The sequence below is a fragment of the Pocillopora damicornis genome, chromosome 14, assembly GCF_964200805.1.
Source record: "Pocillopora damicornis chromosome 14, jaPocDami1.2, whole genome shotgun sequence".
In the NCBI taxonomy this organism is placed as follows: domain Eukaryota; kingdom Metazoa; phylum Cnidaria; class Anthozoa; order Scleractinia; family Pocilloporidae; genus Pocillopora; species Pocillopora damicornis.
The window spans coordinates 1,507,680-1,522,025 of record NC_142683.1 but is presented as its reverse complement, the minus strand read 5'-3'; the positions used below and the strand labels follow the sequence as shown (position 1 = coordinate 1,522,025).

At 38.1% G+C, this 14,346-nt stretch overlaps 2 protein-coding genes across 7 annotated transcripts in view; both read right to left on the bottom strand.

The window, feature by feature from the left end:
• LOC113664162 (SPARC-related modular calcium-binding protein 2) overlaps positions 1-14,346 on the bottom strand; it is a 33,350-nt gene that overhangs the window by 2,355 nt on the left and 16,649 nt on the right. For 5 of the 6 annotated variants that reach the window (XM_089194222.1, XM_089194223.1, XM_027179756.2 and 2 more), the window contains 8 exons: positions 5,296-5,461; positions 4,667-4,945; positions 3,519-3,584; positions 3,268-3,378; positions 2,155-2,382; positions 1,543-1,764; positions 1,162-1,197; positions 418-516 (listed from right to left, as the gene is read on the bottom strand). In XM_089194222.1, the coding sequence (XP_089050348.1) occupies positions 418-516; positions 1,162-1,197; positions 1,543-1,764; positions 2,155-2,382; positions 3,268-3,378; positions 3,519-3,584; positions 4,667-4,945; positions 5,296-5,461 (1,207 nt within the window). Of the gene's footprint in view, positions 1-417; positions 517-1,161; positions 1,198-1,542; positions 1,765-2,154; positions 2,383-3,267; positions 3,379-3,518; positions 3,585-4,666; positions 4,946-5,295; positions 5,462-10,698; positions 10,822-14,346 lie in introns of those variants that run through there. The other variant, XM_089194226.1, reaches the window with a different exon arrangement.
• On the bottom strand, positions 6,596-10,172 carry LOC113664163 (uncharacterized). The gene has a single exon (XM_027179757.2). The coding sequence runs from the start codon at positions 9,327-9,329 to the stop codon at positions 8,625-8,627; it is 705 nt and encodes a 234-aa protein (XP_027035558.2). The 5' UTR covers positions 9,330-10,172; the 3' UTR covers positions 6,596-8,624.

Below are 14,346 nucleotides of genomic sequence, written 5' to 3'. Positions count from 1 at the left end.
TTTTTCTACCCTCATGACAAGACAAGCTGCATTCAGTTTTACAACTGTGCTAAAAATTATCCAATGTCACCTTGCTAAAATTTTACCAATTTACCTTTTACATTCTCTTCAATCAGTTTGATTTTGCTTGCTTAAATGACTTATGACACTTGAAACATTGTCAACAATCCTCCTAGATGCAATTAACATACATTGGGAATTTTTTTTATTAATTTCTCCTTACAAAATCTCCCCTGAATCACACATTAAAAACACGTGTCCCTGAAGGAAATGATCACCAACAAAAAAATGCTCTTGATTATTGTACAAATTCTCCTTGCCAGCATCTTGAGAAATGTATAGAGAACGGTAAGGAGAATCTACATACTGATGTTAGGGTGTAAAGGGTTTTAACTAAATAACTAAATCATCAATAACCTTGATCTTCTTCATGTTTTGGAGAGTCTTCACCCACTTCTCTCCTGAACAGTCTCAGCATTTGTCTCCTGAATGACGTCCACAAATCTTGAGCACATTCTAGGTGTAACAACAAACATCATTCATTAGAATACATATGGTGAGCAGATGGAAGAGGCAAGATTGATCAGAACACAATGATAGTATACAAGCCAATGTTTTTTTGGAGTCAAAGGTGTGATTCTCTTAGTAGAGGACATTATTTTTCCACAGGAAAAGCCCAAACCCTAAGCAATTTCTAAATATGTTTAAAAAATTTCCAATGATATTGCGATAAGTTTTGACAAAACTGTATCTCCACTCCACCCCCCCCCCCCCCCAACTAAAATCAGATGTCATTGCAACAGTAGGATCATTGATAAAGCTTTCCTGGATTGGTTGATGCTTTAACTGAATCTTTTCACCCCTAAGATCTCATAATTAATTCTCCTTACTGTCTGCCATACAATTCTTATGATGCTAGTTTGGAGAATTTGGTATAGGTCTTAATTGATATTTTTCTTTATTCTCATCACTAGTCTGCTTGATATCAAACAAATGTATCAGGCTGCAGTTTTATGAGATATTTCGTTTGCCTTAAGAATGGTTGAGCAGATGAGAACTGGTGTGTGATCAACATTGCTGATCTGGAAGGAAGAGAATCACTCCTAATGTATGAGAGGTAGCAGGTGAAGAACAGTTCTTTAGAACTATGTAGGAGCCCACCTTTCTTTGCTAAGCCAGTTGCATTCTGTTTTGACACTGAAAAGAAAAAAATTTCTCATTAACAAAAGTTGAGCTTCTCTCGCTGCTTAAAATTGTCATTTTCCTAATCCACCACATCAATGTTGCAGATCTGCAACTTTTCATGAATTTAAGAAAATGAGAGCTACATTTTTATTCCCTTATACCCTTGCATCCACATCTATTTTCTCAATACTCTACTTTATATATTTCCTTTGGTACTGACAGGGAGAATTTTTTTATCAATCAAAGCTTCTTTAAGGTTGATGATCAATTCTTTTAGTCCTATTCCCATGAATGATTTAGCAGTATTACTGTTAGGAGAAATTAAATACTGGTCACTCTTTGGTTTAAATAACTTACGGTACTTCCGGCAGTCCAAAGATGTAGCTTTTGTTGTCGTATTTGGAATTGGTTTGCCAGTGTCGATATCAACACACCAACAGTAACCAATGGAGTAATGGCATTGGGTCGGAGTAAATGAACCATCAGTGGCACAGCGAGGCAAGTATGGTTGGTTTTCACTGGAAGAATGCCTACTTGCTTTCAGCGCTGCGAGATATTCACCACTACACTTTTTAATTTCTGTTGATCAAGAAGATATAAGTTATGTCAATTGTCATGGGTGTGACTAGGTTCTAATGTTCTGAGGCATGGGCTAAATTATTTCCAATTTTTAGCACAGTATTAATACAGTATCAATCTTTTTGACAACGATTGTCTCTTGTCTGCAAAAGTTGCCAGATGAAAAAGTGGCAATCCCTGGCTTGATTTTTGACCAGTGATTGCTCAGCAAAAAGCTTAATAGGCACTTCTAAGGTTACGCACTAACACTTGTTGGTGGGAAATCAAAGGCTATCTTTGGGCCGCCTTACTTGAAATTTCATTTCTCGATCAACAACTATTCTACAGAAACAACTTAGCCACAACTTTTAAGTTTCATTTTTCTTTTCTCCTGATGAATGTCTACCTCACCTTTCACTCCAAAGCAAAAGTACCACTCATTGAGTGAAATTTTATGGTCTCTTTCCCTGTCACAGTAAGCCATGAAAGTGCGGCTGCACTTTTTAGGGTGAATGGTTTTTTTTGTAATCTTGAGGAAAGCATGGAGTTCCTTCATTTCCAACATGTAATCAGCATTGGTGTCAAGATGTGTGAACTTCCAGAGTAAAAGATGGACTTTACCCATACTGCTTGACTGACCTACAAAAGATTGTACAGTAAAATTGAAAATATGTCCACAAAGGGATCTTCCATAGTTTCTGCAGCGTGGTTTAAAATGGAGTGTCATTTACACTAAAAAGTAATGGTCAAGTCTGTATGTGAGTGACCCACCCAGCCAGAACTTATCCCAGCTTCATCTGCATGAAGCAACAATGGTTTTCTTTACTTCCCTCTTGGATATAGGATGCCAATCCAATGCAAGGTTAGCATGTCCCCAGCATTATGTAAGGCTTCCACGACAATTTACTGGTATCCATTTATACTGAGCAGAGAGAGGAACCATGAAAGTTAAGGGGGTAAGTTACAAAAGAAACTGTGGTGATGTGTCAGTAGGGGAGTATAACAGGGTTATTAAGTATTAACAACTGAGTTGATAACATAAACTGGCTTCCGTAATGAGTTTCAAAGCTGACTTTTCAAGTATTTAGCCCTTTGACAAAGCAAACTATGAGAGTTACACATCTTACCCAAGAAAACAACACTTTGACCTTGCCAGTTTTCAAACCCAGACCTCTTGACTCTCAAGTCCAGCCCTTCAACCAATGGGGCATTTTGTTCTCCATATTTAGGCCATTTACACAGATGATAATCAGACAGTCAGGATGCAGTGAATATCAAGATTCACAGTCTTTGTTTTACCCTCCTTGGTAGAACAAGGTGCACAATAAATAAATTGAGGTTTATTCCTAAGAATAAACCTTAACAGTTACAGCCAAGGCCTAGGATCAACCCTCTGGTGCACAATTTTTCCAAGGGTTAAAAGGCAATGGTTTTTTAACCACTTTGGTAAAATTTTTATTGAAAGTGTCACAGTTACGTGGTATAAGCAAAAACTCTTAAACAAAGCAAAGATTCCTTTATTACCTTGAACTTGTCCTGAGCTGGATGCAGATTTTTTAACATATTCCATGAATTGCTTCGATAAGAATTTCACAAGCTTATCATTAAAATTAGTGCGTGCATCTCTTGGACAACCTGGAACAAGTCAAAATGAATCTTTTGTAAGTATATGTGGTTGTGATTTCAGTAGATTCAATGACTTCCTGAATTTATTTCCTGACAACACATTTTATTGAATCTTTAAGATTATCATCAGCAGCTATTTAATACCTCACCTTTACAATTAATACAAGGTTTTACCGACTTCCAGCCTTTTCCTGATGGTTTCTCTGATGGCTGACCTAGAAAAATGGGACATAAAAAAGATCTTGGTCATGGTCTGAATTCACCCTTTCACTCCCAAGATCTCATCAGTAATTCTCCTCCCTGTCTAACATACAATTCTCATGATGCAAGTCTGGAGAACTTGGTATTGGATCAACTAGTAATTCCTTAATTGATATTTTTCTTTATCCTCATCACTTGTCTGCTTGTTAATGTATTGATACTGTAAGGAGAAATTCTGCTTTGGTCACTCTGCAGATTCAAAGGGTTAAGAGTCACTCACCCTTGTCCTATGCAATCACATCTAACTTCTGCTTTCCTTAACAATCCTTTTAATTTGAATCCTTGACACCCTAACATCAGAATACATGTTCTCCACACTGTTCTCTATACATTGTCTAAGATGCTGACAAGGAGAACTTCCCATCTCTTTTATTCTATGTACAAACATGACCCTATTGACATTGCTAATCCTAGCAGTATGCTAATCCTAGCAGTATGCTAATCCTAGCAGTATGCTAATCCTAGCAGTATGAACTTCGTAATAGACCCCCCTCACCATAGAGTCTCTGTGGCTCAGTGGCAGAGCATGGGAGGGCAGAATCTGGAGGTCTAAGGTTCAATTCTTCCTGGGGAATCAGAATTTTTTTCTTTGTCCCATGCTTGTGACAAGACAAAAAACATCTTTCTCAAGGAGAATTTGTTTAACAATCAACAACTTCTTTAGTTGGTGATCATTTCTGTTATTATCATGACCTTAATGTTTGACTCAGGGGTAATATTGTTAGGAGAAATGAGATACTGGTCACTATTTGGAGTGAATGGGTAAAGAGGAACTTACAGGGGTGTCAAATAGAGAAATGGTAGATGGACAGGTTATCATGAATGCCATGTTTTTTTGTTAGGCAACATGGAACTATTCAGGCATGGTTCACTGACCTAAGAGGTTACGATTGTAACCAAATTCTCCTTGTCAGTATCACAGGAAATCTATAGAGAATAGTTTAGAGAATATGAATCCTGATGTTAGGGTGTAAAGGGATAAGTGGTCCTGGTGTTTCTCTTAACTGTAGTTTGAAATTTTCAATGAAACCCTTACTGTGTGCTCTTATTGTAGGACAATGTGGTGTACGCTGGCGCACTTTGGTTCCTGACATTTCTTTACCCTCGCGGTCTACACACCAGCAATAACCTGATGAGTTTAAGCACTGCACTCGACTAAAGCTGCCATCAGCCTCGCATTTAGGGGCAAAGACACCAAGCATGATGAGATCTTTTGCTCTTGCATTTGATAGTGCTTCCTGTCTCTCACGCAGACACTTGGTTGTAGTGGTCACTACAAGATTGTGGGAGCGTTGTGGCACTGATGGTCTTGTACCTGCAATGAAATTGCAATTTAAACTTCAATGCATGTTAACATGAGAGAGAATTTATTTCATTCAAACCATTAGTGAGTTGAAAGTTAGTTATGTTGTTCATGAAACACTTCACCCTCTATCTCCCAAGGTCTCATTGGTAATTCTCCTTACTGTCTGCCTACAGTTCTCATTATGTCAGTTTGGAGAATTTGGTATCAGATCAATTAGTAATCTGATAATGGATACTTTTTTCGTTCTCATCACTTGTATGTTGTATAAATAAAGTAAGGAGGAATTCTTTCTTGATTTGGTTAAGACCCAAATTCTGCAAAAAGATAAGGCAGTGCATTTAAGACCAAATCATTCTCACCTTTACAGCTTCCCTTATATGCCATTCTGACTCTGTGCCCATTGCACTTTGCAAGCTGAAGAGTGCAACGACTGCTGTACGTCCTTCTGTCACTACCGCAGACTGGATTACTTCCAGAATCACCGGTAGGGCACTCGAATGTTCTGCTGCATACACCGCCCACTTCCTGTAGAAATAGATACATGAACTATTAATAAAAGGGGGTTAGATTTCACTGGAGCCAACAGAGAACAAGGGAAGTAACTTGAGATTCAACGGTTCTTTCATACAATTAACCTTTTATTCTCTAACATCAGTATACATACTCTCCGTAATACTCCTAAGACATTTCTTAAGGTTTTGACTAGGAGAATTTGTTCAACAATCAAGAACTCCCTCAGTTGGTGATCATTTCCCCTATTTTCATAACCTAAATGTTTGATTCAAGGGTGATATTGTAAGGAGAAATTAGATACTGGACACTCTTAGGGGTTACTGGGTTAAATTTACTCGATTCCTTAATAGAATTACTATGTATATATATATACATATATATATATATATATCCTAAGAGTAACCAGGCTCAATTTAGACTTTGTTAAAAGAATGGCAACAACTCTGCCATTTAAATGCATTCATTATCTTGACAGGTTTCACAATTCTCTAATCTTCCTCGAGTAGCCTTTGATACACTGATACACCTTAAGGCAATTCCATAACTACAAAAAGAAAAATCCCCCCTACAATGCAATCATGATAGGAAACAAAGACCTATAATTGTGGACGATCTAATGTCAGCAATTCCTTTAATTAATTATCAAATGACACTCTGGAATTAAGAGTCTTTGTTAGTTATTTTCAGACAAAAGTTGAAAGGTTATGCTGAAACCTAGGTTAACAGTCATCTCAAGCTGTGCAATTGTCTGGTGAAGCAACAACTGCTCTTAAGCTGTAAATGATGGCAGATGTATTTGGGTGAAACATTCTGCAAGGTAAAATTACCACCAGCAGACGGCTGACTTCATCTTCACAACTTCCCAAATACTTTCAGCTGAGTGTGCAGATGATGAAAAAACTTGAGATGCACTTTTTTTTAGCAAAAAAAAAAAACAAAAAAAAAAGAGCCAGAAAAGAAATCAGGTAAATAGATTAACTGCTCTTTCTTTTAAATTCAGCGCTGGTCAAAAGACCAAGATACTGGATCTCCTTTCTCTTGTCCCAATGTAAATGATATTCAGATCGTTTTGAATTTATATCCGGGCCAATGCTCAGTAGGAGATTTAACCAAATAAACACTATCCTTAACCAAAGAGGAAAACACTTGAAGTGCTGTTTGTCTTTTATTTCAACAATTGTCCAGTATTCTTTTGAGAAATAAGTTTCATGAACCACAGCTATTGGAGCTGTCCTAACTACTATGTTAAGCAGTTACTGGCTACAGTGTTGTTAATATGAAAAGTGAAATACAATTATTAAATACATGTTGTTACAAAGTGTTCATAGAACTGCAGTGAAAGGAGTTTTAAGTATTTTTAGCAAATTACTTGTGTTAAAAAAAAAAAAAAGCTTCAAAGAGCATGGCCGAAACATGCCCCAGTAATAATAGATTGTTATAGATTGTTATTAATAAAACTCATGTAGTCATATCCATTTTAACTAAAATGCCACAGCACAAGCAAGGCTTATCTAGCAATATACTTTTAATGGTAAACAGGAAAGCAGATCCCTTTTTACAGTTACTTGAGTATCTAGGTTGCCTGTAGGTCTTTTAACACTTCAAGCTTGTTTGATTCTTAACTGTATAGATTGAGTCAGTGAAGTCAGTTTTTATTTTTTAAACAGGAAAGAATATTTAATACTGATAATAATATTCTTTCATATCAGTGCCACCATGTAGTGGTTGAGAAGTTGATAAAATTTGCCACATCTATGACAAATAGCATATTGTGTAAATGCTGTTTTTGTTTTTTTTTTTGTTTTTTTTTTTAAAGGTTTGTCCCTCTAACACAAACCAGCTCTGCATGATTGTTAATCTGGAACAAAATATGTTAATGCAGGGTTCAGTAAGCCTATTGCAGATTGATTGACTACAGAAACATTCATATCAGGACAGATGAAGTTAATTAACATTCAACAGTAGGCAGCACGCTATATTTTGAAATTTTCACATCCTGGAGTTTGACTTGAATCTTTGTTTCACTATGTTCAACGTTTCAATCTTGTTAATAAACCACTTCAACAAATACAAAGGGCACATTCAGCCACACCGAGTTATTTTCATACATTCCGTTTTACACGGGGGCAATTGTGAGGTCTCTATCACATACATTTTTTCAAAATTTACAGGTCTTAAATTCTACAGCACTGAAAAGTTTCTGAGTATAGTCTTAACAAATTCTTCTGATCGCAGTTGAAAATCATTTCTAATGATTTCATTGGCCCTAGTAGGTTACACCACTTATATTTTAAAACACATAAATATACATGGCGACTGGTTTCTAAACCCGAAATAACAAAATGTCTGCATAATCTATAAGCTCAGATTTCACGTGCCAGTTGTTTCAATCGACAAGAAACCTTCTTTCTTCAAGACTTTTCCGAAGCCATTTAGAAAAAGATTACAGTTCTTCCAATAAGAACTTCCCTTTCATCACTGCCTTCGACGAAATACATGTTTAGACGAGTTGTACATACTGCCGATCTCGTGCGTAAACACTTTCACATTTGTTCTTCCAGCTCAAAGCCTTCTTAGGCACGTGATAGTCGTCTGAGTTAGAACTAATTCAAACCGCCACTATGTCAAAAGAATATCTTTGTATCAAATAGCAGCTTCTAGGAGCAAATTCCAATCTTTGCTTCGCGGTTTTCACGACACAGATTCGAGATACATTATTCTGTTTATCACGCGACGTATCCGTAGAGGTATTAGTTTGTATCCAAATGAACAAAAATTTGCATCACTTCTTTTGTCACGAAAAAACCTCGATACCTTGAGATATCTCACAAAATAAAGCTAAACGAATATAAAATGCCACCTTTTGGGGCTATTAAATCGAGTTCACTATTTCGTAAGCATGAATATTCTATCAAGAATACGCCGCCTATCATTGCGATGGAAATTATAAAATTCACTACGGCGGGAAAGGCAGACAAGTAGGTTGCGTCACTCCTAAGCAAACCTGAACATATGGATAGTGGAAAACCTCTTTGCGCTCACGAGGTAATAAATCTATACAGTGGTGAAATAAAAGGATACAATTTAAATTTGATGAAGTCAATTCATGGAATCTGTCCCTCGGAGTTATTCACGCAAAATAAAATACAGTATTACACAAGCTAGATCATTCGATTTAGTCCTTGTTGGAGCTATGTTGTTTTAGCCTCTCGATGGTTTTGAGTAGTCGCGCGTTCTCCTCTCGTAAAACTTCATTTTCAACTTTCAGCCGATAGTTTTCATCTTCGAGGTATTCGGCTCTAATTTGAGTCTCAAGTTCTCGCACGCGTCTTGCATCTCGTGAACGCTTCGCGGAAGCGTTATTTCGCTGCCGTTTCTCCCAATATCTTTGATCTTTTCCAATTGCCTCTGTAATCCCACTACTACCATTCTTGAAATCGTTTCGTCTGCCGCGGGATTTGTTCGAAGGCAACCCAAGATTCGAATGTTCGCCTGATCCTCCTGTTTCTTCGCTGAACGAATCTGACCTCTCTTTGCGGGATAATTCTTCACTTGACGAATCAGACAGGCAGTCCGACTCTGCCCTACTCGACAGCTTTTGTACGTCTCTTTCACCATCATTCAACAACGACAGCCGAGGATTGGAGAATGACTGAAGAGACACAACCTTTAAGATATCATTGATTGAATTTTCGCCGAAATAAGGTATTCTTCGCCCATAAACTGCTTGATCGTCGGCCAATTTGCTGGACTTATTGTTGCAAAATCCATTCGTTGTTTTCTTTAGCTTAGATCTTTCCGAACTTGAGGAGGTCGAATCATCGGAACTTTCGCTTCGTGACCGTTTCCGCAGTTTACGCGGCCCTCTCACCTCTTCCATGTCTATTTCGGCCTCTTGTGCGCTCTCTTGATGGTGAAATCGAGTATTCAAGAACAGAAAACTCAGTCAGACGAAAGAAATGTTCCTCGACTTTCGTTGAAAGTGCACAGAATGGAAAGTATTGAACTTAAACCTTTGACATACGATTATGTCATCTGAGAAGACGAGCCAACGGAGCATGCGTAGTTCCTAACTACAATAGCTTGATTGACGGACGGAAGAGACAACAGTCAAATGTTACATAACATTACTAGACAGGCCTATAGAAGCTCACGATATATCGAGTTAACACTTCGGCCGCTGCAAAATAACAGCGTAAATACACGTGTGGAACTGACATCTGTATCTCTCCATCTGGCCGATACAAATACCATGAATTGCGAAAACAAAATCACTTTTTGTTAGTGGAAATTTACCTTTCTTTTTCGCCTTTTCATCCTGTTCCATCGACCATGAAAATCACGCTCTTAATTTTTATTTTGGAATTCTTTAGCATGTATGTTATATTTGAATGTTGAATAGATCTCGAGGAATAGATTGGCTCGCAAGAAAACATCGCGGTGAAATACTTTAAAAGCGTAAGTGAAAAACAAACGTTAATAAATCAACTGTATATCTGTTTTTGGTACATTTTCCGTCATGGAAGTGTCACAATTTGCGTTTGGATAATATCGGCTCTCATATTTCAAGTGGAGAGAAGCAAAACATCTCGTTAATTCAGTTCCCCGCCCGCCGAGTTCATCTAAACTCTTTATCAAAGCGTTAAACCCCCCGATCAGAAATTTTCAATTGGATCAATCAGGGCCCTTCATTTGAACTATAAAGGATTTATCCGCAACCAAGCAATGTTGCAACAGCTGATTTTTAGCGAGCACGTATCCGAATAAGAATTATGAATTTGTAATGAGACCTGACCATGCACGTTTGTAAAATAACACGCGTGACTGAGTTCAGCGAGCAAAACGCAACTTGATCATGATTGTTGAGCATTCCAAGGGAACATGATCTTAGAACACACAAAACGATCTCCTTCTGTTATAACAATCACTTCTGTACTTGTACTTGAATAGAATTTTAAGTGTATAAGTCATAACCTTACGCTGCAGTCAAAGTGCAGAGAGAGTTCCTTGGCTCAGATATCTTCAGTTCTTTTCCTCCTCTTCTCGTTTTCGGATTTCCTTCTCGATTTCCGTTTTTCTTTCTTGGAGATGAACCTTTTGTAGATTTTGTCGACTCTGTAAAAGCGGCCCATTCGACTTTCCCTCTCCTCCCCTCCCCCGCCCCCTTCCACGGTAAACAAATCATGAACTTTTCATTCTATCCATGCCTGTTATTCACTTACTTCAGTTCCTTTGACAGCCATACCTACCTTAAGAAATGTCCAAATCTAAAATCCAAACTGGGTGGAAATCCAAGTCTTTTGGGGAAAGAAAATGTATTTTTCTGATTGAAGGAATAATTGGGGGCGTTCCTATGGCTGAAATCATTTACGTGTATGCGTTAGACGCGCGAGGAATACAACCATGCAACAGAAACGCGCGCGGATTGCTTCAGGTTGCTTCCGGAGGAGAATTACGTCCATATAAAGCGCTCTGAAAAAATTTGGACATTGCATTTTAACTGAAGAATTATCGCTCAATGTTCTGGCCCAGTTTAAACATCTATAACGACTGGAGTGAAGAAGAGCGCAAACTCTTGCTTATGAAGAGTAACCAATTTATTCAATTTTTTTAACGGTTGGGTGGAAACGAGGTGTGCGTCTCCAGGCGACACTGTGGTTGGTTCAGTGATTTACGTACTCTTGTTTACGGCTTTGCCGCAGAATGTTCTTCTAACCGCGAATTTTCCCATTGCATGAAAATTTATCATTCAAGTGCGCTGTTGCTATTTTCGTCCACAAGTGCCTGTTTGTTCAGGTTCAATACACAAGTCTGTTTTTGTTTTCTTTATTTTATTAAAGGGAAACCTTTCGGTTCAGCCTATCGTGAAGGCAATTTATCAAAGTCGTTTGTAGCAGCGTATGCATGGGTCATTGCTGATAGACTGCGTGACGTAGAGAGCACATGCGACGGTCGGTATGTTTTGTTAAGGGCCCCACCTTTACAATGAACCACAGACTTACCATTCGATTTTCGTATGCCACAGGCCTTTGAGATCTTTAATATTTTATGAGATTTATTTCCATTGGTTTACTTCAATAAAAGTTCTACCTAATCAGTTTTTCTCCAGGCCATATTCGTGGTCGAAAATTGCGTGAGCCTAGTAAGCCTTTTTGTAAACATTTTTCGGCGATTTAAAACACTTCAGTTCTTTCGCCACGAAAGCGATTAAAGTTTAAAGTTCGCAAGCCATTTACGTAATGATGAAGGTCCTGGTCAGCTGACCATCATGCCTCATAATCGCAGTGAGTGTAAAAGCTCTGTCAGAAATGACTTCAAGCCAAGCGAAGCTGGCAGTGGAACTTTACGACTCGCCCATTTGCCAGATCGCTTTCGACGATTTCATGACATGGCAGTCTCAGTTCGTTGGTCAATTTCACGGCAGAGTTCAACACTGGCTCTGTCAATTGTATGTATACTGTTACATTACATATCTCGAGTATTGAATGCCAACCTTCGTCGATAAGACTTAAGTGCTGATGTTGATAGGACATATGTACCCTCGTTTTCAAAATCGTAACACTAGAATCGTAACACTAGGTGCAGATTTAAGTTCCATTGATCAATCCTGTTAAGCTAATTTAAAAAGGGGAAATTAAATTTAATTAAATCTGTGTAGGAAGAGCTCACATGAAGCGTATGTTTTGTTTGCAATATTCGTTAATATTTATTATAACCCTCTTCACTGCGAGCGCAGTTTTCATCGACTCTTTTATAGAACCTCTAACGTTTCACGGAGCACAGTTGAGAGGAGCACTGAGGGAACTTAAGCGTAGAGGAGTACCATCGACGTGTTAAAACTTTCTCCATACTTGAGACAAACTCCTTTCAAACGCATGCGCTGTACAGGATAAATTATCGCTCTAAAATGTGGCCAGTGGCCTATCGCGCACATAAAGCCAACACTTTCATCGCCATGATCATGACATAAATTCTCCTTGCTTTTTCGTATGATTTTAGCTTTGAGAATTTGCTGTCAATCATCAATGTCCCATGGTTAATTTTTTTCCCTTTCATCATCTCTCTTTTAAATGCAACGATATTGAACAGAGAAATTCCATTTTGATCGCTCCTTAATTCTGACAGTGAAAGAGCGATCGTATTAAGTTTTAAAGTAAGACACTGTCAGTAGAGACACCCTGTTTACGACGTTCAACAATGAATTTTATCTCCCAGGCTTAAGGAATCAAAACTCCAGGTCTACACCCTGTTGGGCGAAACATGCCCCCCTCCCGCCAGGGGGGAGAGTAAGGGGTATCATCGATTCTTCACCCCCCTCTCCACCCGAATAATTGCATCTGCGCAATAGAACGTGCAAATATCTCTACAATGTAAATCCCCTACTTTACTTTGTGTAGCAGCTGACAGGCATAAAACAGGAATGGTCAATACCGAGGGTAGAAAGAGGGGTTCTTGGTGTCAAGGCCAAGCCCTTCAGAAGATAAGCCGCAGATTCTTGCAAGAAAGTGTAAAAGCGAGGATACATCAACTCTTTGTATTTCTTTCCATCTTTTTTTCCTCCAGTGATATACATTTAAAAATTTCAGCATGTTCATTTACTGCCGGCGAGCATTTCAGTTCCTCCCAAGCAGCAATTATTAAACCAGTATTAAGTTGATTTTCTTGCTTTCCTCTGCTCGCGCAAAAAGTTACAACAGACCGCCTTTCCCACGCACTTAACTGAAATTTTTTTCAGCTGTTACGTGTCGTTACACAATTTCGTCGACAGACAGTTACAAAGTATCAGATGGCTGTTAAACAGCCTATGAATAGTCCTTTAATGTCATACTGTTTTTGAGCGCACTGAACAGAATTACGTTTCCCTAGAATTAGACCAAGTCAACGTACTTCACAATGGATTATCACAAAGCACTTGAAGTAAAACTATAACTTGCTGATAAGAATCAAGTACAAGAGGTTTCTACTGATTCCAGGTGGAATTGGAATTTCAATAATTGGTGATTACTAACTCTTTAACCGCTACGACTGATACAAATCTAGCTTCTCCCAACAGTATTCAGCCCCTGAATCAAACACTAAGGTTACGAGAATAAAAGAATCGATCGCAAACTCAAGAAGCTTTTGATTGTTAGACAAATTCTCCTCGCAAATACCATAAAAAATGTATACAGAACAGTATGGAGAACTTACACACTGATATTAGGATGTAAAGGGTTTAAATGAACTGAAGAAAAGAGGAAATATGCAGTAATTATATTGTACGAAATGTTTACTAAGGATTGTGTTTATGGCGAAAGTGGTTTACCCTCTCAAGTAGATTCAAAAGAATTCTTTTTAATAATTTTACGTGATTCAATCTTTGTTTTCTTAAACAGAGAAAGACAACTCCCATTTTGCCTTTATCACAAGTCAGAACTTTAGATTTTACTCAACAGAAAGAAAGAAAATGGGCAGGGGTCTGTCTGGCTCTACTGTTATTTAATAATTTTTTTGACTACTGCTAGAGAATCGCTGAAATGTGAAAACCAGAACAATCTGGTTTTCCTCGATAATACTGTAAGATTAATTGTATTTGAAATATACCGCAGTTTCAAAAAATACTCGCTAAACGTGCGTTGTGTAAGATATCTCATTAATTACGACCTAACGTTTTTCCTGCCTGACCTGCATGAAATTCATTCCGAAATTGCCTAAATCACAGAGGCTTGAGCTGATCGAACCATTTAACGATTTTCCCATGGAAAATCCTACTCAATCGCTGCTCACAAATGCTGCAATATGCATAAAAAGATATGCCGAAGATCGGAAAAAGGTTTGATCGTTTTGAAGTTGTGGCGGCTTTTGATTAGTGCCCTAGCTATTGAAAGATTAAACACTCGAGATCGCTAAAAGATAGA

What these genes read in the sequence shown, in the direction of transcription:
- LOC113664163 (XM_027179757.2), bottom strand. Translation starts at nt 9,329, where the DNA reads ATGGAAGAGGTGAGAGGGCCGCGTAAACTGCGGAAACGGTCACGAAGC.